Source organism: Hemicordylus capensis, chromosome 6 (assembly GCF_027244095.1).
Source record: "Hemicordylus capensis ecotype Gifberg chromosome 6, rHemCap1.1.pri, whole genome shotgun sequence".
In the NCBI taxonomy this organism is placed as follows: domain Eukaryota; kingdom Metazoa; phylum Chordata; class Lepidosauria; order Squamata; family Cordylidae; genus Hemicordylus; species Hemicordylus capensis.
The window spans coordinates 152669338-152694768 of record NC_069662.1 but is presented as its reverse complement, the minus strand read 5'-3'; the positions used below and the strand labels follow the sequence as shown (position 1 = coordinate 152694768).

Sequence of the window (25431 nt, the reverse complement as noted above, 5' to 3'; positions counted from 1 at the left end):
AGAGTGGCTTGGAGAGGTGGGGCCAGTCACAAAATGCAAGCTTCTCCCCAAACTGAATCTACAAAATAAGGGGTTTTAAGATCAACATCCCCCCCCCGAACTTCAGGAGAATTTTGCTGCAATACAGAAGGAGAACAAGAGAGGCTGCTTTATAGGGGGAAGGAGCTGGAGAGAAATTAATAGGAAATGAAGTAAAGGTAACCCTGAGCATCAGAGGCATATCTAGGGAAAATAGCGCCTAGGGCAAGCACTGAAATTGCATCCCCTGTCCAAACATCTGACACCCATCTTTCAGATAACTACCATAATATCAGCTGAAAAATACAAGTCAAGTTCATTAAACTTTTAATATTTCAAAAACTATTTAGTAGTGGACGTAGCCAGACCAAAAAATGCTGGAAAACTACAAATTTCAGTATGCTGGGGCTCATGAAATACCCAAATACTATGTGGAGGTGTACTTGGAAAACTAAACAGAAGTGCCTGTCTAATTCTCTGCTATGCATTGTAGCATCACTATTACATAAGTTTTAAAAATAAATGGAGAATTTGACTTTTCCCAGATACTCTGAAAATAATTAAATATATGCAGAGTAAACTGTGTCACTGCTTGGAATATATTCTAGTATTTCAGAAAGACAGTTAAAATGAGAGAAAGAGAGCAAGAAACTCCCAGTGGCCCTTCATACTAAGGATTTCACACTGATTCAAAGACAAACTCACCATTAATAGCCATATTATTAAGACATCACATTTAACTCACTTATCACAAGAAACAAAGTAAGAGCAAATGAATACAATCCTAGCTCATAAAGTTCAGCTCAGTATTCAAAAGCCCTGTTTCTCTGTACATAGTGCCAAACTGAATATGTGTACAGTGACATATTATATATATTTTTTACCTGTAGCCCCTTTGGGGGACTTCCTAAAGGCCATGGGGAGGTCTGCAAAGGTTCCCCTCTCCACGCTGGCCTCTAAGGGCTCATAGGGACCATTTGAGCACGTGCAGTGGCCATTTAAAAAAAAACCCTGTTTTTTAAAAAATGGCCACTGAAAACAAAATGGCCACCACACATGCTCAAATGGCCTCTGCGAGGCCTGGCATGGCCTAGGGCCTCACAGAGGCCATTTGAGCATGCATGGTGACCATTTTGTTTTCGGTGGCCATTTTTTAAAAAAATAATTTTAAAAATGGCGCCCCCCTTCAAGTGGTGCCCGGGGCATGTGCCCTGTCTGCCCCACGCTAGATACGCCCCTGCCGAGCATTCAAAGAGGGAGACTGAAAATGGTGTGAACATGCCCCAGGTAAGCCATCTAATCTGATCTGGAGTAGAAGATCTCGCTAGAAGGAAGGAAGTCCAAATGCCTGGCGGTCTACTTCAGATAAGCCTCAGGACCACCAGTAGCTCCCAAGCTTTGTAATGTCTGCCCCTGTACTACAGTACACACTACTTTCAGTTCATCACCTTGGAACCAATGTTCCCTGTAACAGAGATTCCCAGATGTTGTACAGCCCCCCATAATCCTCAGCTAAAAGCCATTGCAGCTGGGGATGATGGGAGCTGTAGTCAACAACATCTGGGAATCTCTGTTACAGGGAACACTGCTTGGAACCTCCTGTTGTTTTAAGACCAATTCAGTAAAAAGCAGATTATTGTTATCTTATACCTTCATAAGGTTGACCTTTTCTTTTCTGCTTGAATACAGCAAAATGCATGCAAACTATTTTGTTCCCAGGCATATGTGTCTACAGGAATGTAGGGTAAGTTCTGAAATGCACACCTCTCCTCTCTCGTCATCTAATAGGATTTTACAGACCCAATTATCATCCATAATGATATTGAAGTCAGGAAGCATGGAGAGAAAGATAGCTCTTGTTTCACACTCTATTCAGGTCTGAAAAGAATTTGTATTGATTCTGCACCACTGAATAAGAAAACACAGGGGGCTATTTGTATTTATAATTCATATTGCCTTTTCCGATCTCTATTCCACCCCACCCCTCTTTCCTAATGCTGGTTGCACTGGTTTGTGAACATAGGAAATTCATCTTTAAGTCTTCACAATCATTCACAAACATAGAGAGTAACCATTTCTGATAAAGTACACAATTCTCTTGGAGATCTGAAAGTTTTCTCTCCGGCCTTGCCTCAATGTAAGTACAATAGTAGGTCACATCGGAACATAGGAACATAGGAAGCTGCCATATACTGAGTCAGACCATTGGTCCATCTAGCTCAGGTTTTGTCTACACAGACTGACTGGCAGCGGCTTCTCCAAAGTTATAGGCAGGAATATCTCTCAGTCCTGTCTTGGAGATGCCAGGGAGGGAACCTGGGACCTTCTGCATACAAGCCTGCAGATGCTCTTCCCAGAACGGCTCCATCCCATAAGGGGAATATCTCACAGTGCTCACACTTCTAGTCTCCCTTTTCTATGCAACCAGGGCGGACCCTGCTTAGCTAAGGGGACAAGTCATGCTTGCTACCACAAGACCAGCTCTCCTCCCTAATAGACCCCATTATTTCTTGTTTACACAGTCAGACAGGTGTTATTGACTGGTTTGTTTTATCCAGACATCGAGTCCTTCCCAAGGACCTGGGATGCCAGAATTTTATTGTCAATTGTTATAGATATCATCGCAGAATATAGGCTGTTCCCAGTAAAGCTGCTTTTTGTAATTGGCTGATGGTGATTTCTGTGGCCCCTATGGTGTTGAGATGCTCTTCAAGGTCTTTTGGAACTGCACCCAGGGCACCAATTACCACTGGGATTATTTTGGTCTTTTTCTGCCACAGCCTTTCCATTTCAATTTGTAGATCTTTGTACTTGGTGATTTTTTCTATTTCTTTTTCTTCTATTCTGCTATCCCCTGGTATTGCTATGTCGATTATTTTGACTTGTTTTTCTTTCTTCTCAACTACAGTTATATCTGGTGTATTGTGTGGCAGATGTTTGTCTGTTTGTAGTCGGAAGTCCCATAATATTTTTACATCTTCATTTTCTTCAACTTTTTCAATTTTATGGTCCCACCAATGTTTGGCTACAGGTAGCTTGTATTTTTTGCAGATGTTCCAGTGTATCATCCCTGCTACCTTGTCATGCCTTTGTTTGTAGTCAGTCTGTGCGATCTTTTTACAACAGCTGATTAGGTGGTCCACTGTTTCATCTGCTTCTTTACAAAGGCGGCACTTGCTGTTTGTTGTAGTTTTTTCCACTTTTGCTATTATTGCATTTGTTCTTAGTGCCTGTTCTTGCACAGCCAGTATTAAACCCTCTGTTTCTTTCTTCAAGTAACCATTCTTAAGACATTGCCAGGTCTTAGTGATGTCTGATTTTCCACTTATATTGTGCAAATATTGACCATGCAGTGGCTTATTTTTCCATTTTTCTGCTCGGTTCTTGACTTGTTCTTTCCTGTAGGCCTGCTTTGTTTCATTGCTGTTGAATAGTTTCGCATTATTGACCATTTTAAGTGCATCTTCTTCACTGTCCTTGATCTATTCTTCAAGGCCTCTTTTCTCCTCCTCTACTGTTTGATGGACTTGCAGCATTCCTCTTCCACCTGAGCTGCGAGGGAGGAATAGCCTATCTACATCACTGCGGGGGTGCAGAGCATGATTGATGGTCATGATTTTCCTGGTCTTACGAGCCCCTGGTGGCACAGTGGTAAAACTGCCGCCCTGTAACCAGAAGGTTACAAGTTCGATCCTCACCAGGGGCTCAAGGTTGACTCAGCCTTCCATCCTTCCGAGGTCGGTAAAATGAGAACCCAGAATGTTGGGGGCAATATGCTACATCATTGTAAACCGCTTAGAGAGCTCTGGCTATAGAGCGGTATATAAATGTAAGTGCTATTGCTATTGCTATTGCTATTGCTATTACGATCTAGTGTCTCTAGCTCTGCCTGGGTCCAGTCTATTATTCCTGCAGTGTATCTGATACCAGGTATAGCCCAGGTGTTTTTGGCTTGTATGGTGTTCCCGCCATTGAGTTTGGACTTGAGGATTTTTTGAACTCTCCTGATGTATTCACTTCCAATTTTTCTTTTAACTTCAGTGTGTGTGTGATGATGATGATGATGATGATGATGATGATGATGATGATTTTGATTTCCATACCGCCTTTCTAAAAATAGCTCAGGGTGGTTTACACAGAGAAATAATAAATAAATAAGATGGCTCCCTGTCCCCAAAGGGCTCACATTCTAAAACAAAACATAAGATAGACACTAGCAACAGTCACTGGAAGTACTGTGCTTGGGGTGGATAGGGCCAATACAGGGATGCTGAGTATCCAGTTATGAAAAGATTGGTCCATGCTGCTATTTACTATTTCTGATCATGGATGTGCCCACCCTCACAGGTACGGCATCTGCCTTTATGGACGAACGCTGCTCTAACTGTGAGCGATGGCCCCACTTTAGACACTGTACGCAAGTACAGCATCTTTACTAAAATGTCTGAATAGACTGTTAGAGTGTTGAATGCAATGTGTGAATCGGGCTTAATAAGACTGGATCTAAACTCAGAAAAATGCAGTGGGAATGTAGTGGTAGAATGGGCTGTACCATTTTGGAGGGCAGGCAGAGGATTCCTTTTAAAAAAATTATTCCTTGCTGTATAATAAACATACACAGACTTAAGGCTAGCTAGAATTGCTCTTTCTCTTAGCTAAGCTACATTTCTGCTGGCAGGGAGCTTTTTACATGGGGGGACATTTTAAATGAATAGTCTGCCATTTGCAGTCTGAAGTGGTATAGTCCATTCTATAAAACAGATTCCTCTGGGAAGCACAGAATGAGGACTTAACCTCCTGTATCTCTTGCATGTGTAGGCCAGGCCTCAGTGTGTTGCCTTGTGTCAAACTGAAGAAACAGTTTTTCCCTTGATCTTGGCTTAATTGCATTTAACAGGGTGAGAATGGACAGTTAGTGAAACATACAGTAACGGTGTGTTTGTGAACGTGCCTCCTAGATAGGTCTAGTAGTTTCCTGCTTCTCCCACCTTTCTGTCTTATCCACATATCTAGACTGTCCTTTCTGGTCATTATGCATAGAAGTGTTAACCTGGAGGGCTTGCATCATCAAGAGCTATTGAGACCGATAATGCATCACTAATAATGACACTGCCTTTGTCTCTGGGTCAGGAGGGTTCAAAAGAACTAGCCATCCGATACTCCACGCTACATTTGAAGCGATAATATTGTTTCTGCTGAAGGTTATTCTGCTGTCAGACAGCTTGAACTTTGGGTGAGGAAAAGAAAAGAAAAGAACGGCAGCTTCTTCCTAACAAATATATTTAAATAACAAATCCCAAGTGATTCTTTTGACTATGAAGAGGGTATCTGTTGTAACAATTCTCAAAGGATAAAGTCTCCTTCACAAATATATGTTCATTTTGCAATAATCTAATGGGAAATTATAAGGCAATCCAGACCTGCACCAAAGTCTCAGCAAATGAGGACAGACTCCATGTGGATTGATTTGTAATGTGTTCCCCACATGGTGGCTATAACATGTGCATCAGTCCTCAGAGGCACAGATTGCCCCAGATTGTCCTGGGAGTTGCAGCTTTTTGGAATCTTGATTTAGATTCAGCATGAGGAAAAGTTTCCCAACTTTTGTAACCTGCCCAGAGATGTGAGCATGGGGTGGTATAGATTTTTTTAAAAAAAATAATAATAATTCAATGACAAACATTGAATCCACTCTTATTCCTACCAGAGAATCTACTCTCAGAAGAACACCTCAGAAACAACAAAACCCAGTGCCCCATGGGCTTGTGGGTATGGGGGTGGTTGGCACCCTATGTGCACTCACTCTGTGCCACCCTGGTGCCCCCCAAGTGGAATTATGGGGCTGCTGAAATTCCCCATTACTCTTTATGGGGGAAAAGCTTAAAGATGCACAAACTTCAGGGGGGGGGAAATTAAAAATCACCCCTTTCACCAATTTCTTTGAAATCTGGGTGGTAGTAGGCAACCATTGTGGCACAACTACTTGAAACAATCTTCTGCCCCCAGAACCCATTTTCTGCCCCGAATCTGCCCCAAAGACATGCCAACTTTTAGAAATCACCCCTTTGCCCATTTCCTTTGAAAACTGGGTGGTAGCTTCCTTGTGCCCATTGGGCACTACCACCCACCACAGCCCACTCTGGGCCACCCTGGTCCCCCCTTCCCGGGAGTTATAACTAAGGCTGCTGAAATCCCCATATTCCCTATGGGAAAAAGCTTAAAGACGCACCAACTTCAAAAATTCTTTAAAAACCACCCCTTTGCCCAATTTCTTTGAAATTTGGGTGGTAGTGTCCACCCATTGGGTACTACCACCCACCCCACTCTTTTGCCCCCAGGACCCCATTTTTGCCCCAAATTGATTGAGAATCAAATTCTGAAAATTCAGGTACAAATCAAATCTGGGATGATTGGGCGGGGGGCAGATTCATACCCAAAACAAATTGGGGTGATTCGATTCGGGTACAAATTGAAATTAAAAAAATCGATTTGTGCACATCCCTAAACATTACCACAGGCCAGTTATACCACATGAACAGAGCTCCATCAATCTCAAGTACATATGAACAAATCTACACAACCAGAAAAATTGTATGATAGTGCCCTCTTGGTATCGTACTGTTTCAGACTGCAGAGTGAGGACTGGATCTCTGTGTGATCTGCTATGTGACCCATTCCTTGCATGTAGAAAGCTAGCAGGAATAATGAGCTTTCTCCCATGCACCTACTTGTTGGAAGGAGAGAAGCATCTACATGTTGCTCCTACTGCATGCTGCAAAAACAGGGTGACACACTCTGCAGTTTAATCTGGAATTGCCAGCATTTTTGGCTTACTTTTTCTGGAGGATCCAGGTGATGAAGTTATCAGTTCATTACAGTCCAGTGCTTCTTGGATTGCCCTCCCATCTTTTTTCAGACTTGCTATTTGGTGATTAAAAAAAACCCTTATAACACAACTGTAGTACCAATCTGTCCATTGTGGACTAGCAAAGTGCTATCGAGGCTTGCCAAGTCTGCTACATCTTTAATCAGAAGCTTCCTCCCTGTGATTTAAAAAGCAACAACAACAACAAAAATCTACAGTCCTAGGAAGAAAGGGGCTTTCGCCACAGCAGAAGGCTTTGAAAAGACTACATTTCTCACAAAACCCCGCATCCTTCCGAGGACTGTGGAGTGTAAACAAAACAGATCCAACATCTTCTGGGACTTTTGCCATCGCTGCTGAATGCTTCAGAGTTGCTGGTCTCTCATCTCACTTTTCCTCCAGCTCAGTAAGATAAGTACAGGGGAGAAGATAGGATTGGCGGGAGGGGCACTGGGCACCAAAGCCTCAGTTCTGAATTGAAGCAATTGCATGCTCCATAGCCCTCCAATGTGCTAATTCAAATCAGGGGCTTCTTGAAACACTGAGAATGGAATCTTTGGAGGATCAGCAGAAGAGGCATTCTTAGAAGCTATTCACACGCGCAGGCAAAACCGGGCTAAGGAAGCCCACACATTTGCTTGTGCGTGTATACTGCTGGGATCATGCCTGATCTCAGCTGCGCCTTGGCAGGCACCTACAGAGGTGCCTTCCTCCCTCAATTCCGGTTGCCAGACAACAAGACTGTGGCACCGCGTTTGGATGTAACGCTAGCACTGCAGAACCAGAGGTCCAGGAGGGGAACCTCACTACAAACCAAAGGTACAAATTGGGGTCTGCAGAAGGAAACCGCAGGTCCTTACTTTGTCTAAACTGTAGTTCCCCGCATTTGGATGGACACAAATGGAAACCAGAGGCCCCTTTACCTCCGGTTTCATGTTATGTGTGAATGGGGCCAGAATTTTAGGAACATAGGAAGCTGCCTTATACTGTGTCAGACCATTGGTCCATCTAGCTCATTGGACTGGGTCTCACGATCCGTGAGACCCGGTTTGGGGCTGTGAGTGGGAACAGCGGGCTAAGCCTGCTCTCCCCACTCATGAGCGGGGAGGGAGCCCTGGGTGGCCGGATCGGCTGCCCACACAATTGCCAGCTCCAAGACAGAGCCGGGGGGGGGGCTGGGGAGCTCAGGGGCCGCGCGGCCCCCGGAAGCCCCAGTATGCCCTGCGCAGGTGTGCAGGGCATTCTGGGGAGACCCCCGGAGCTGGGAGGCTGCTTTTCACCTCCCAGTCAGGGGTCTACTCGTGATTAGCCGTGGCTACTCACGAGCAGATAGCCTGGGTTTGCGGAGTACTCGCTCCGCAAACGTGGGCTAAGGGACGAGCTACAGGAGCAGGTTAGCCGCTCCAGAACCACCGGGCTCGGCTGCGAGCCCGATGGTTCTGACAATCAGCAAAAATCAGGCTAGCAGAGGCTAGCCCGATTTCTGCTGATCGTCAGAATAGCCCCATTGTGTGATTAGTTCACACGAATCATGTGAAGAACTCTGTGAGAACCCTGTGTTCTCACAATCAGCTCTGCAGGGCTCAACTATCCTGGCTAAACTTTTAACCAGAATTGCTGTGAATGCAGCCAATGAGCTCTTTCTCATAATCCATGAGAAGGGCTCGAAGGGGCGAGGGGAGGAAACCTCAAAAAGTTTACCTTCCCCGCAGATGATCCTCTTCTTGTTGCTATACAGCCAGATCGGCCACCCAGATGATTGCTGACTTCTGCCGGTAGCTCAGCGAGTCGGGTGTCGGGACGCATTGCCCCACGTTGCCCTGCCTCCTGGAATTCCCATAATTCACCTTGCGAGTGTGCGGTGCATTACGGGGATCCCCCTCCCCTCCCTGAATCCAACCAAGAGCCCCACAGTATTCCAGCCCCAGCCAGGGCTGGCTGGCAGATGATCAGTAAAACAGGGTTATGAGAGCCCTCGCTCTCCTAATCCTGTTTAAGAGGGGGGCTACAGAGGTGCCTCCCAGGCCCTGGTTGCTATTGGCTGGCGGGGCTGTCTTTCAATCAAGTAAGAAGCTCCGACAGCCAGTTCCCAACCACATGCCTCACTCTATTTGGATCTATGAGGTGGTGGCAGGGAGAGCTAATCCTTGCTTCCAGTTGCGGATCTACCTTTGGGCGACTGTGTGCATACAGGTCACCTAGTGGGGCCAGGTCAGGGGCAGCCACACACTGACTGCCTCTGCAGCTGTCTGCCCATTTGCCTCCCTCCTCCCATGGCCCTTGCTTGGTTGCAGACTGTCGCCGTTGGCTTGCCTCCTTTTACTAGTGGTGATGAGGTCTACTACTGACATAATTGCCCAGCGTCATGGTGATGTCATTAGACCATGTTAGGCAAGGAGGTGGTGAGTCCACAGCTGAGTGAAGGCAAGAGGCATGCAGGAAGGTGGAGGTGAGCACTGGCGGTGGCAGCAGCGGAGTTGCCAAAAAATCTAACTGCGGGCCTCTGCCAACATCGCCACACGAATGCTTGCTTCTGTGCTGTGGCCCCCATTCAACCCTACTGTTGTAACAAAAGGGATGCAATAGGCTTAAGAGGAATGGCTGAAGGAACAATTACCAGTTGAAGCCTTATTAGGTGTATAAGGTTTAATTAACAGATGCAGTGGGTTCATGCACGTAGAACAGCATGTAAGATTGCAGTGGGTTACTAACACCACAGAGACAAATTTCCTTTCTCCAACCATAATTTCTAAGGGGACAGCTCTTCATACCTTCCAGCTGGTAAAGGGAGCCATTTGGTAGCTGATGCTGAAATCAACAGAAACTCATTGTTTGTATTGAGCGCTTCCTGCCTCTTTTCCGAAACCAAGCAATATGTTATCACGAGAAGGTAAGATGATGCTTACAAATTAGTGTTTGGGCTGATGAATGTGATAATATGCCACATGCTCTCCACCCAGCGCCACACTCTTAATTATTCTATTTCTCTTTCATTTCACATAACTTATCTCAGTCCCATCTCTTGAAATACACTGGCAGAATGCATGAGAATGCCCCAGTGAAAATAGCCAGAGTTGTTTCAGATGCAACAAAACGGTTGTGGTGGGGAACACCACGCACAACTAACCCACACTTCCTCTTCTCTGTGCTTCAGTGGTTGATCTACACTTATGCCTGCTAAGTGATCAAAGAGGCACCTTTCAAAGTAGTGATACTCTTATATTAAGCAGGGGGAGAGCAACTGGCCCTGTCCAGCCTCTGCACAGTTTCTTTCCAGAGCCTGTTGCTGGTGTCTACCTTATGCTTCTTTTTAGACTGTGAGCCCTTTGGGACAGGGAGCCATCTTATTTATTTATTATTTGTTTTTCTATGTAAAGTACTTTGATAATTATTTTTTTTTAATAACGAGTATACACATATTCATCATCATGATCATTATCTAAAACAGGGATTCTCAACGTTGGGTCCCCAGATGTTATTGGACTTCAACTCCCATAATTCCCATCCAAAGGCCACTGGGGCTGGGGATTATGGGAGCTGAAGTCAAATAACATCTGGGGACCCAACGTTGAGAATCTCTGATCTAAAATAAGTCTTGGAAACATCTTCCCCAGCAAGGAGATGAGCTAGTGCTCCCTGCAATGGAAGCATGTAAATCTCCTATTCAAGAAGTCAGTTCCTCATGATGTGATGCCACGATGCCTAGGAATGAATGAAGGAACCATGTGGGAAGAGTCTATTGTGTGGACCTTTTCCACCCAAACATTGCCCTTTTGCCCCAGCCAGGCCCGGTAACCACTGGGTGAGAAGGACACACACAGTTAGCTCCACCCTTCTGTAGTCACACTGAAAAGCTCTTCTCACGACCGCTGGAAAGCAGGCTAAGGGAGCCCAGCCCGCTTTCCAGAGGTTGTGTGCTGCAACAGGAGCCATGCGGCTCCTGGCAGCAAACCCCTCTAAATACCCCCCACCCAGTTAAACGAGGTTAGCGGAGCAAGAGCTCTGTTAACCCCATTTCCCTGATTGTGAGTTGCAACAGCGACTCCACTCTCCAACAAGCCTTCTGGCACGGGGGGTCTCCCCAGAATGCTCCTCACACTTGTGTGCGGCATTCTGGGACTTCCGGGGGCTGGGCGGCCCCTGATCCCTTCCATCCCAAGTGGCTCCATGATGGAGCCAGTTATTATGTGGGTGGCCAATCCAACCGTCCAGGGCTAGCACCATGATCGTCTGTGGGGAGAGTGGGCCAAGCATCCTCTCCCTGATAAACCCGCCTCGGATCTCCACACTGCTTGTGTGGAGAGCCTCACACACTTCCAAGCAACATGGGCTCATCTTTGAGTGATCAGCTCCCACTCCAGTGTTGGCAATATGAACATGGCTGTAGAAGCACAGGAAACAAAAGATGCATGATTCAGTTATCAGTTCTAATTAACGTTATGAGGGGGGAATCAAATGCAAAAGTTCAAAGCTTTCTGTAAGTTCAATAGACAGACAAATAGATAGACAGACTTTATTATGGTCATTGACCAGTCCATCTGTAAGTAAGTATTATGCAATTCATCCAAGCAAAAACAGGCCAACATATTGGCCTGATTCACACAATCATTCAAATCTAGTTTTAATGTGAGTTGCCAACATTAGTGTGGTTGTGTGAACCCACGCCGAGATGGGAATCTCAGATTCATCTTGGGCTATAAACCACTTTGGCATGGGTTCAACACAATCACATTAATGTTGGTAACCCACATTAAATCTAAATCTGAAATCTGCTCATCTGTTCCCTGCAGCATCCCATTAGGCGCTTCGCACGTATCGTGTGAAGCACCTCAGTGAGGTTGTGTACATGGCCTCTCTGGAGAGGGTGGGTGGGGAGGCAGGCTCCTGTCTGCCTCCCCACACAAAAGCACCCTCCCTAGTTTGCTTTGCCACTTGCTGTGGCACAGAAGTAGCACAGCTGTGAGTGGCAGAGCAGGGAGCTGGAGGAGGAAATTATCTTGCATCCCTCAATACACTGTGCCAGGAGCACAGTGCATTGAGGGACTCCCTCTCAGCCAGATACTCTAGCCTCCCAGCTGTGTGTGTACTCAGGCTTCAGGCAGCCCGAGCACACACATGACTAGGGACCCAGGGAGAAGGGCACGCTCACACCCTCCTGCCTGGGTAAAAACCCAGGAGAAAACCTCAAGCTACCTGGTGGCGCCAAGATCAGCCCCAATCCCAGCACTTTACGCATGTGAACAGCCTTTGTGTGAACCAGGCTTATATGTGAAACCCTATTGGAAAAGTGAATGAAGAAGCATTACTGATGATACTACCAGGCAATGATGCCAGCTGGAATTAGCTCTTGCATGCTAGTTATGAGCCAAAGGATGCTGCCGCTGGCCATACGCACATTATACAGTATATCCTATTGGCTCTACTATTCACCTCCATATGAAGAAGAGAAACTGCTTACTTAAATTGTCTTCATCTTCCATATTTGCTGTACCAGGACTTAAATACTTGAAGGGTGCGATGAAAGTTGACAAAATGCTTACTTTTTCTGAAACAAGAAGAAGAAGAAGAAGAGAGAAGGCATATTTGTAAAATGTGTGGCAACGTCATTCCAACAAAGTGAGATTTTCTTCAAATTGTTTTTCTTGGCTAAGGCAGCTGACATATCTGTTTGGCATCAACTTTTCCTAATTTTTACATTTTTTAATTTGCCCCAGACTGGAGCCAAGCTTAAGTAGTTGTGTTTTCTCATATTGTGGGCTATTATATTCTGCCCCTCACCTTTCCTCTTAATGTCCCTTGTTTTCTGTGGAGGTCTGTGGGGGTCACTTGGATTTAAATCCTGTCCCATCAGCTCCCAGTTAAACTGACAGACTAAGAAGGTCAGCTCTGGGGGGCGGCCCTTTCATGAGGCAAGGTGAGGCAGTCATCTCAGGCAGCAGATTACTGGAGTACCAATGAGGCAGCAAGGTGCCCCCTGCTCTGCCATAGGAGCAGCTCTTGAGGGCCCAATCTGACCCACCTGAGCTTTACGAGGAGCACCTCCTCTCCTACTTCTTGCAAGGCTTCCTCCCTGCCACCTCATGGCACTTTAAATTTTGCAAAGATTGGTTGTTGGCCTCCATGCTACTTTGGGCTGCCGACGGTCAACTCTGAAGCCAACCTGGCAACACTTTGCTCATCAGGACAGGCTAGAAATCTGGAAATGGAGCGTGTCAGTGTTGGTGCTAAGCACTTCTGGATGAATCTGAATTTATTTATTTGTTTGTTTGTTTGGTTGTCTTATCTAAATATCTTTGTCTGTATGTTCATTTATTTAAAATATTTATACCCCACTCCTCCAGTACACTACTGCTCGGGCTGGCCCACAACATTGCTAACAGAGGTACAATATAAAACCATCAAAATTAATAAAATTAAACAAGTTAAAAGACCAAGCTAAAACCACATTTTAAAGTTACAGCTTTTAAAAGTTTCAAATCAAAAGTTATAAGTAAAAAGCTAAATACTGAGTAATAAATAACCTGCCAGATATAAGCAGCAAATAAAACACTAAAAGGCCTCTCTAAAAAGATGTGTCTTTAATTGTGTTTTTTTTAAGGAGGTAGGGAGCATGGTGAAGTTCTTCGGGGAGGGTGTTCCAAAGCTGAGGGGCCACGACCAAAAAGACTTTGTCTCTAGTCCCTGCCAACCAGATCTCCATTAGTAGCAGGGACATGAGTAGAGCCTGAGATTCCGAAAGGAGGGCCCTAGCAGGTTCACATGGGAGAATGTGGTCTGACAGGCAGGCATCCCGGTCCAAGCTGTGCAGAGCTTTAAAAGTCAAGACCAGCACTTTGAATCTAGCCCAGAAGCAGACTGGTAACCAGTGAAGCTGCCTTAGGATGGGTGTAACACTCATGAAATGACTTGCACTCACAAAGCGTAGCAGCATTCTGGACCAGCTGAAGGTTCTGAACCATCTTCAAGGGCAACACCATAAAGAACATTTTGTAGTAGTCCAATCTGGATGTTACCAAAGCATGAGTGACTGAAGTCAGGTCCAAATTCTCCACCTATGGATGCAGCTGATGTACTAGATGTAGCTGGTAAAAAGCACCTCTGCATACTGCTGCCACCTGCACCTCCAAGGACAGTGTCAAACTGATCATAACATGAAACTGAGCAATGTTTTGTAGTCCTAACTTTAGGAAGTCTGCACCTCTGCTGAGCCACCTTTGCTCATGCATCAAGGCCATCCTTAAATTCTCAGTCTGTAGCTTGCAAATGCTTTTGTTGCCACTTCTGCAACAGTCATGAAATAAAAAGATTAATTTCCATCTCAAGTACAATCATGGTCCCATACAAAGCTGTGGCTTAGTCAATAAAAATGACAAAAGTGATTGTTTAGTATTTGAACCCACCAGCTGATAAATGCAAGATTAACTGTGCTTCTGGAAGGAGTGGGAGGTGAAATATTTCCGGAGGATTTTTGGAGGGGAAGGATGTTTTTAAATGAAGGATCTAAGAAGAGAAGGGTAGCACTGTGTATTCAATACAGACAAATTATTGGCTCCAGAGAAAGACGGACAGAAGGAAAATTAAATGGAAGAGTCTGCAAGGCAACAGTCAGTTTGGATATACAAGTGGCCCTGGTTATCTGTGGTCCCAGCACCTGTGGTTTTACGTATCTGTGGTCAGGCTATAGAGACCCGACCTCATTACCCACCATTCTAAAAATAGTCTAAATTCCCCTATCCACACTTCTTGGGTGGTCAGAAATGACTTCTGATGTCATTTCCAGCCACCATTTTGCACCGCAGAGCCATTTTGCAGTTCTTACTTAAAAAAACAAAACATTCCCCATGATTTTTCATGGAAAATTGGATGAATTGGGAATTTGGGGGGCATTGCTAGACAGCTGGAGTCCTGGAGAGTATGGTATGCTACTTTATTTCTTTTATTTCTGCCTCTTTCCCACTTGTTTAGCCCTTTTTGAGTTTCAAGGCCTTGTTATCTGCAGTTTTGTTATCCTCGGTTGTAGGGCGGAACGGAACTACCACAGATAACGAGGGCTTCCTGTATGTCTAAAGCAGGGCTTCTCAACTTCAGCCCTTCTGAAGATGTTGGCCTACAACTCCCATAATCCCTGACTATTGGCCACTGTGGCTCAGGATTATGGGAGTTGTAGTCCAAAAACAGATGGAGGGGGGGCTAAATTGAGTAGGCCTGGTCTAAAGGAATGATTATGCAGTTCCATCTTTCCCTCAGCTGCTTAGGATAAACATTTGTAGAGCAGTGGGATCAGTTTGGAAGGGCCCTCACCACATTCAGTAAATTTTTCCTCTTTGGAGTCAAGCTCCAGGAAAAAAATTGGTCCAGCAAGTTTACAGGAGAAGTACTGATTGGCTAGTACCGATGCTGTCACCAGGTCATTTTCTCTCATCGATGGCACAGTTTTGCAACTCTTTAAAAGTGTTTCTGTCTTTTAAAATAAGCACATGTGTGTAATTAAAAGTAAATAAAGATGGGCAGCCTACCTAATATATATAGGTGGAAGAACAAGACCGATGGTGGACTCAGCACCAGTCTTGATAAAATATATATCTTATGTGCAAATTGTGAAGCCAGGAGGTAGAACCCACTGTGGCTCCTCTTTAATGAGGGCGAAAACTCAGTGTGTGTCAGATGTATTGAAACAAAATTATGCTCTTGCCATAAGTCAATAATAACTTCCACCTTTACTTTGCAGGTATTTAGGCCATAGAATGTTTAATCTTATGCATTGTGGAAGTAAATGATACAAGAGAACAAAAAAGGAGTGCCGTATCGCAAATATATATAACCTGTCCATAACAACTGCTATCTATAATAGTACAATAAACTGATGTCAACAAGAGCCACTGAGCCATATAAACACAGACGTGTAAAAGTTCAAGGAGATTGTCCGTACATCACTTCATTAGTGAACACTTGGGACTGACTGACACTTGATTTCTCAGTACAAGATTACTGTACACTGTGTGAACTAGCTCTATCGAAAAGCATTAGAGCAGTTCACATGACCATAAATTGGGTAGGAGATGGCTAGGGAGCTGGGAGCACTCTCAATTTGTATTTGTGTGTTTGTATGAAGCAGGTGTGCTCAACTTTGGCCTCCCAGCTGTATTTGGACCTCAACTTCCATAATCCCCAGCCACAGAGGCCAATAGCCAGTGATTATGGGAGTTGTAGGCCAACACCTGCAGGAGGGCTGAAGTTGAGCAGCCCTGGTAGAAAGCAAGGGTGGAGGCGGGGAGCTTGATCTGTCAAGCCCCACTGATGTAGGACAATTTCCCCATCTACCTTGTTCTGAAGCTGGGGACAGACTCTGGGTAGGGCGTGCTCATCCTACCCAACTGGGGCTTGACAGATGATCAAGCTCCCAGCCTCCAACCTTGCTTTTTACAAGCACACAAATGCAAAATGGGAGCATGCCTAGCTCCTGAAACTGGGTGGGACTCATCTCCTATCCAGGAAATGGTTGTGTGAACTGCCCAATCATGTTTCTGCTGATACAAGGTCACACAGAAGCTGCAGTGGGAAGACAGTTACTGATGTCCTATAATTTAGTAAAGAAACATGCCTATGCGAAGCTGGGCTGAATGCACAACATTATAGCTAATTGATCTTTCATATGAGAAAACATAGGAAGAAAGCAAAACCAAGCCATTTCTAACCCCCATCTTTCTAAATATTTTGAAGCTTGTACTTTTGCTTGGAAGCTAATGAGCACTATTAATAATTGCATTTTAAAATGTTCTCTAAATATACAGCAAGGATTAGACAGATGGCTACCAGTAGTTTGCCACATCAGCATTAATGATGTTTTACTGAATTACTTCTTTTATTATTCTAATCTAATTGATTACTCTACATCACATTGCATGTTGGAGATTTCTTAAATGAGATTTTTTTTTTAAAGGCGAGATTGGATTGGGAACAATCCTACAATCTGAAAAAACATGCATAATTTGAGATTAGTGAATGTGGAGAATTACAGAAGATGCTGGCAGCAGTGGTGGTGGTGGGGTGCACTTCAACTTTAGAAACAGATGTGGTATGACAGGAACAGCCTCATCCCTCAATTTTTAGGAATCCACAATCATAACAAGTCTGACAAAATGGATGGTGGTATTATGATGGTGGCCATACTTTTCTAACTCTACTGATTAAAAACCAATCAATCCATACCTACAAACAATATACTTCAGTTTATTTGTACACTGAAACAGAATGCCTATGGGACCTCCACGAGTGAGGTATCCTTCTGCTTGCGATCAAAACCTTTGCTCAAGAGGGAGTAGATTACCACTTCAGAGAATAGCATATCTAGAGACTACAGGTAGAAGTAGAGCTAACATTCTACCTTCCTCCCCAATAGGAATTCATGGAGGATAGGATTATCCATGGCTACAAGCCTTGGTAGCTATATACTTCCATCAGAATCAGAGGTGGCATGCCCCTGAATACCAGATGTTAGGGAGTACATAAGAATATAACATAAGAACAGCCCTGCCGGATCAGGCCTAAGGCCCATCTAGTCCTGCATCCTGTTTCACACAGTGGCCAACCAGATGTCTCTGGGGAGCCCACAGGCAAGAAGTATGTGCATGCCCTCTCTCTTGCTGTTGTTCCCCTGCAACTGGTATTTAGAGGCATCTTTCTTCTGAGGCTGCAGGTGGCCTATAGCCACCACACTAGTAGCCAGTGATAGACTTGTTATCTATGAATTTGTCTAAGCCCCTTTTGTTAAAGCCATCCAAGCTAAGCTAAGCCAAGCTAGTATTATTTAAAAGTATTATTTAAAAATAGTACCAAAGGAGGGGGCCGTTTCCCTCTTTCACCAGCTTGCAAGCTTCCCAAGTGCACCTGGTTGGCCACTGCATGAGGCAGGCTTCTGGACTAGATGGGCCTTGGTCTGATCCAGCAGGACTTCTCTTATGTTCTTATGTGCATTCTAAACACACAGATTTGGAAGTAAGTCCCATTGTGCATTGTGTCTGGACAACAAGCCGCAACCCACATAGTAACTAGAAGGATGTGGACTGGCAAGGCAGGTTGGATTTACAGCACCATGGAGAGCTCCAAGGAAACAAGTTGCTGTGACAAATGTCAGAGGTATACTGAGGACTGAAAAATCTCCATGCTCAGACTCCTCCTCCTGGGCTCTGCCTGGTGAATGGAGACCTTTAAGGAGTACCTTTCTGGCCAGGCGCCTTGTACTGCTCTTTAAGGGGTGTGCACAAAATGGATTTTGCATTTTGTTTCAAGCTCAAAACAAAATGGAAAATGCTCAAAACATTTTGTTGAAACAGTAGCCAAGTCAGCTGTTTCAATGAAACACTTGAATCCTTTTTAGTGTTTTGAATGTTTTGAGTGCCATTTTGGAGGGCTATTTTCCCGGGATCTACCAATTGGGGTCAGTGGGTACAACAGTCCTCTGAGGCAGGTTGATGTACTAAGTTTGGAGCAGAGGCCTGGTTGACCTGCCTTATGTGGTGGGTAGACCAGGCCTCCGCTCTGTACTTAGTACGTCAGCCCACCTCAGAGTCCTGATCTACTTACTGCGTGAGGCAGGTAGACCAGGCCTCCACTCCCGACAACACATCGACCCGCCTCAGAGGACTGGTCTACCCACTGACCCCAATCGGTAGACCAGCTTTCCTTGGAAAAATAGTCCTCCAAAATGGCACTTGGAACACTCGAAACAATTTGATCTTGAAACGGGGTAGTTTTGTTTCAAGCTCAAAACAGGCCCTTTATTTTAAGGGCATTTTGTTTCAAACTCAAAACAGCTGTTTCAAGCTTGAATAGTTTTGAGCTTGAATCGTTTTGCACATCTTTACAGCTCTTCTCTATCAGGGCCTGCTAAATCTTGTTGCCACCGCCAGTCACTGTGCAGACAATGGAGAGACAAAGTTCCTGGCATGGGAGGAGCTGGTTCTTTGGTGGGCTTGGATGAACAGTGCTGTTCATAGGGAAGGAGACAGTTCTTATTCAGTTCAGAAGGGCTGCTCAGTGGTGAGCGATCCTTTTCTTGCAACACTGATCAGTTCGGCCATATGATCACTTTCAGACACACATCTCTTCCATCCAAAGAACCCAACACAAACAAGTCCACCAACCATTCTGTGTGTATGTGTGTGTTTGAAATAGCAAAAGTAAAGGAATGGTCAAACGCCTGGAAATGCTTGGGAGAAAACAAGGTATTTGTTGACTGCTAATGCCGGTTGAGCTAAACCACTGAGAAATCCAAAATACTGTGTAATCTGCTCTTAGAGATGGAGGTGCCCATAAAGTGATAATAACTCAAGGTATTTTATCTCTTTGTGTCCTTAGGCTAGGCGACGGAAGGGGAGAAACACTCCTGAAACCAAATTAAATAGTTTTAGATCTAATTTTAGTAGCCTGAACCAGATTTCAGATTGATTTCTGTGGAATCTAATAGAGAGAAACACACACACTTTGCCTCTCTTATTGAAAATCCATCTCACGCACTGGAGTTTTTGAAAAAACATATTTTGCTGCTTACTAGAAGTAATAAAAAACTAATATTTCACAATGCAGCATGCCTCGTTCTGCAAATAGTCTTACATTTTAAAGAGAGATTGGAGTGGGTTGTTATGAAGTGTTGAAGGATTACTAGCGAGGTATGTCTGCTCAAACGCCCATTTACATTCATTTGTGGAAATGGCTGCTAAAGCACACTTTTTAATTTTCAGTGGGATGCTCAGAGCTTCAGGACTACACTGGATAGCAAAGCAATAATAGCCCAGACAGGCAACCTTAAAGTAGTTTTACCATTAGGGGTAGGTCTTTCTGCCATGGCACCCAAGGCAGTTCCTTATTGGTTGCATTTTAATCTTGTCCTTCTTCCAAGGAGCTCAGGGTGATGTGCAAGCTTCTCTTGCCTCCAGTGTTATCCTCACAACCACCCTATGAGGTAGACAGGGGCAGTTATCCCACAAGGCAAGGTGAGGTGGTGGCCTCAGGCAGCAAGTGCATCATGGTGAGGCATGTGCAGGCCCCCTGCACCATTCCTCTAGGCAGAGGCGCTCTAACCTCCAGACCTTGGGGCCCCGTTCTGTGGCTTCCAAGGTCCAGGGGAGCCTCCAAATGGATGGGGGGGAGGCTCCTGCAGACACCCTGTGCCTGACACCCTGCACCCACTGTGCTGAACCTTATGTTTTTTTAACCTGAGACACCACATAGCTGAGGAGTGGCCGAGGGGGCTGAGTCAAGCAGTCCCCCCCCCCCGGGGGTGGCCAGAGTGATGCTGGGCCTGTCTGTTCAGCCCAGTGCCTCTTGCTAACTGCAAGGTGTGCCTGTGCAGTTGAGAGAGATCATCCCAAGCCCGTGACTGGGGGTGGGTGGGCTCACAGCAGGGCAGTCCGGGCACCAAAATTACCTAGCCTACCCTGCCCGTAGGTGTTGCCTCACCCACCAGCTGCCTCTGCCCCAATCTCCTCACTGCCCTTCATGTGTTTTCCTTCTTGCTGGCCCCATGCTTGGAACCAGTGGTGACAATGCCCCACATTTCAACCAGCCAAGACTCCACCCCTCTTCCCCCTCCTCTGGTCTCAGCTTTGACACACTCTGCCCTCTTTGCTTTTTACGGCCTCATTTCATAGCACTGGTTGGCCTCACTTCATTGCCATTGGTCACGCCAAAGATGCTGGCGTGGCCAGCACTGGCTCCAGGTGCAGGGCCAGTGGGAGGTGGGGTGGCGTGTTGCCTTCATCTCTAGTGGGAAAAGGCAACAAGCGAGCCCCAGAGCCAGGTTAGGCCGAGGGAGGGTGACTGGTGAATTCAGTTGAGTGGGTCTTGAAGTCGGATCTCCCCACCTCTAATCTGACACTCCTAGTTTCTAGGAGGGAACTCATGAAAGATACTTCCACATTATACTCTGGTGAATTATTGATGGTGTGTCTGGCAGGTGGTAGCTGCAAATTCTCCAGAGAGATGCCGGTTCCCATAGAAAACATTACATATAGTCCAGGCCTAAGACATGAGATGAGCAGCAGAACTGGCTCTTTCCTCACTCATGCTCTGCCTTCCCTGATGCCCTGCAGGTTGCTGCCCCTTGTGGCAGGCTGCCACACTGCAGCAAACTCCTAGGCTTCTGAAGCCCTGGGCAGGCTCCACCCTATGAGATCACTCATTGGCCTTTTCCTATAGCAGGAAGTATAAAAGGTTCCCTGTTTGAGGCAGGGCTTGTCTCTGTATCAAGGTTCTCTTGTGCTGGTCTTCTTTTTCCCCCAATGGTGTGATCCTTGCCTTGTTCTTAACTCTTGTTCTGAACCTCTGACCCTTGACTGCTACTCGGCTTAACCTTTGGTGTGTTCCTGGCTTCTCTTGACCATCTGGCTCCTGATGATTACTTGGTTTGAGCTTCAGCAGGTTTCTGGCTTCTGCCTGACCCTCTGGATCCTGACCGTTTCTTTGACTTTCTCCTGGCTCTTGACTCCTAGCTTCATCCCCTGGCCCTGGACTGACTATTTAGTGGATCATCTTGTGTCTCCCTGATTCTCCCAGTCCTGGCCCCATACTTGCATTTCCTAGTGGCCACTACCCATGGCCCAGCTCCCGACAGCCAGGATGGGCAATTGTGTAACATGGTGCAGATCTGCATACCAAGCCCATGGGATGAGATGTGTGTGAAGGCCCCTGTGGTCCAGACCAGAGATCTTCACTATTTTCCAAGCAGGGGCCACTTTGGCTAAAACACTCTTCAGCGTGGGAGCCATTTTGATGACCTCCATGCAGTACAGGTTGAGTATCCCAAATCCGGACATCTGAAATCTGGACTGCTCCAAAATCCGGAAACCACCACGGCTTTTTTTTAGTAAGTACAAAACATTATTTTGACATGAAATCTGAATTTCATCTCCACCTAAAAAGTCTAACATGACCAGCAACATTATTGCATTGAAAATTTTCTTGCCATTATTTTTGATTACATTGACAGCTACCTGTAGTTATCGTAAATTCAATGCTTATTTGTTTTTATACTTTCAATAAGACCTAAAAAAATAATAAAATACAGTGTATAGTAATCTTTCATGTTTAGACTTGGATCCCATGCCCAAGATATTTCATTACAGTATGCAAATATTCCCAAATCCAGAAAAATCCAAAATCTGGAACACTTCTGGTCCCAGGCAGTTCAGATAAGGGATACTCAACCTGTACTGTGCTTTTCTCAGTGCTGTAAGGGCCCTTTAAGAAAGACGGAGACCTCTCTAAGAGCACTGGGGGAAAGCACTGGGAAGGGCTACACTTCTCAGCACTCTGTGCATGCCTTCCAAGATGGTGCAGGCTCTCAAGAGGGCTCTGTTTCTCTTAAAGGAGCACCCGCCCCTCCACCACCAGAGCTGGGCAAAGTGTAGCACTGCATGGTGAAAATGGTCATCTCTACATGGTGCCAGGGGATGTGCAGAGCGTTCAACTTTGGCCAAAGTTTCACACAAGCCCAATTAACGTTTAGTCAGGGAGCCACATTTGGCTGCCTCTGGCCTTACAGTGAAGAATGCTAATCTAAAGCCAAGCTGCACCATTGCGGTGAGGACATTTCGGACTGTCACACCATTTCCTTGCCTGCCTCTGATCTAAATGTCGGGGCATCCTCTGAATAAGGATGTCGGCTTTGATCGTTTTGCTAGAAAGTGATATCCCCAGATCCATGCCTCTTGTGGCTGTTATTGAGCTTCCCACTGATCTGTAGGCTGTTCAGCAAGAGCTGACTCACTGCTATTTGTCTTTTATGTACTGCTTCTGAAAGGTACAGTAAGTGATTAGTGATTAAAGGCTCTCTGTTTAATCCTGTATCCACTACAGACTGGGGGAGGTATGACCTTCTTCTCTTGTACGTTTGCAATAATGCATATTTAACCCTAATCCTCTCCTGGCCTCTGCTTTATTCCGCAAGTTGATCCTTTGCTGCTCATTTCATTTCTGGATTCTTTTAAAAGGGCATAATGTTAAATGGCTCCGCTGGTGCATTGTTAAAAGGGGGTGGGGGCATGGTGCTAATCTGTTTAAGAGGTGACGGGAAGCATGCTAACAATGGCTTGGCTCCAACTTCTCAGGCTAGAAGGGGGGAGTGCAGGGAAATTGTTCAAGGGGCAGGACTGATAAGACAGTGGGAAGACCTTGCATCCATCTCTTTCGTAGCACTGTGTGCATTCAGCCCACATGTTTTCCAAGGCAGAACTAAACTTGTAAATACGGAGGGGACAGTTCACATTATTGGAGCCCACAGTGGGGCCTAAGGGATGTCGGGGGGATTCAGCTTGGGTGCTACCACTAGGCCCAAATTTCAGATCCCAATCCAACCCAACCTGGCACGGAGACCGTCAAGAGGGGCCGATATTTATGCCTGCCAGCTGTCGGGTCAGGAGTGTTGGGTTGGATTTGGTTGGAATCCCAACAGTTTGTCAGACCCCTCCACCCTCATTCTCTCTTATCTGGGGCAGAATGGGGGCCAGGAGACAGCCAACGTGATTTCCTCTTTGTTCTATACCCAACACTAAGCCAGCAGTCTTGCTGCTTGCCTTCTGACAAGTTATGTTATGTTTGGCCCCTTTATGTGACTTTTTAGGGGACATCCCTTTAAAAAAACACACACCTATGATTCCCACAATCTCCCAGGGTACTTGGGGGAACTAAAGGGAACAGCCCTACCTTTTATATAGAAACTGGGCTGAAAGGTGAGCCGTGAGGCTGCTGGCTTAGTGCTTTGTATGGAGTGAAGAGGACATTGTGCACGGTGTCTCCCGGTCCTATGCAGACTCAGGTAAGGGATTGGGAGGAAGAGAGAGCAGGGAGAGGACAGGCTGGTGGGAGGTGTGGGTGGGTGGAATATAGCAGGCATGCTAGAATTCTGAGACCAACCTAGGAAGCTGCCCTATACCGAGTCAGGTCATTGGTCCATCTAGCTCGGTACTGTCTACACTGACTGCCAGCGGCTCTCCAAGGTTTCAGGCAGGAGTCTCTCCGAGCTCTACCTGGAGATGCCGCCAGGGGTTGAACCTGGGACTTCTGCACGCAGCAGATGCTCTAGCAGTAAGCAGTGGCCCCATCCCCTAAGGGGGATATCTTATAGGTGACAGTGCTCAGATGCCGTCACCTATCCAAAAGCAAACTTGGATGCTCAGCAAGGTCACCTATCCAAAAGCAAACCTTGCTTAGCAAAGGGGACAATTCATAACCACAAGAATATTTCTCCTTCCCACCGGCATCTAACACAGAGTCGGGTTGAGGGCCGGCATGGCCTGAGAGTGGACACAGTCTGGAGAGCAGAAGAAGAGCATTCCAGGTCCAAACAAGAGCCCAGACTGAGATGGCTTTAGCCAAGTCCTTTTGCAGAGAGAGATTTCCCCACATGCCTTCAGACAGTGGAAGACGGCAGCACTTGGCCCAGTTTGAGAGGTTTGGAAAGGAATGAAGGCAACGCGGCCATGACCTGCAACTCCTGCCAGTGAGAATAATCTCAGTCCTCTCCCATTGCACTGCTAACAACCCCCCTTGAATGTTAACAGAGTCCAGTAATTTCCTGGAGATGAGTTAGCTGCTTTTCTGCGCTGCTGCTGCTGCTTCTGCTGGTTGGCATTTTTAAAAATAGCTCTTCCTCCAAACACGGTCCGTCAGACTTAGCACTTCCGAGGCTGGCAGCACTTTTTGAGTGATTTGAGACAGGTGTAAATAAAGAATTGGAGCCACATGGCTTGCTCGTGGGCAGTGCTATAAAGAATTCGACACTGCACAGCGACAAATCCACATTCAGAGAGATGAGAAAATTGGGCTAATCTGATCCTGCAAGCCTGGGAAGCAGCCTCCAGTGAAAGATGGAAGGAGACTTATTAGAGACCTTGGGATTTTGTTTCCTTGGATTGTAAAGGACACAAAGCATTGCAACAGGCAGGCATACAAATGGAGAAATGGCGTTGCTGTCTACAAGAAATATCTTGCTGCTGAAACTCAAATGCCATAGGAACATAGGAAGCTGCTTTTTATTGAGTCAGACCATTGGTCCATCTAGCTCAGTAATGTCTACACCAGGGATTGTCAACATTGGGTCCCCAGATGTTGTTGGACTTCAGCTCCCATAATCCCTAACTAAAGGCCACTGGGGCTGGGTGATTATGGGAGTTGAAGTCCAACAGCATCTGGGGACCCAATGTTGAGAATCCCTGGTCTACACTGACTGGCAGTGGTTTTCCAAGGTTCCAAGCAGGAGTCTTTCCCAGCCCTACCTGGAAATGCCAGGGGTTGAACCTGGAGCCTAGCTGCTCTAACACAGATCTCTGGCCTCATCCTCTAAGGGGAATGTCTTGCAGCAAACAGTGCTCTTGTACAGTCACCCATCCAAATGCAAACCCGGCCAGATCCTGTTTAGTAACAGGGATAAGCCATGCTCACCACTGCATGACCAGCTCTCCATGGGAATCTTTGTGAGAGGAAGCTTACAGAGAGGAACAGCATCAGGGCTTCCCTAAACTGGGCCTCCAAGATGTTGTTGGACTGGGGAT

General features: G+C 45.9%; 1 protein-coding gene across 6 annotated transcripts in view; it reads right to left on the bottom strand.

Moving 5' to 3' along the window:
• Positions 1–25431, bottom strand: part of ADARB2 (adenosine deaminase RNA specific B2 (inactive)) — a 565015-nt gene that overhangs the window by 163824 nt on the left and 375760 nt on the right. For all 6 annotated transcript variants that reach the window (XM_053266066.1, XM_053266064.1, XM_053266067.1 and 3 more), the window contains one exon: positions 12342–12428. In XM_053266066.1, the coding sequence (XP_053122041.1) occupies positions 12342–12428 (87 nt within the window). The remainder of the gene's footprint in view (positions 1–12341; positions 12429–25431) is intronic.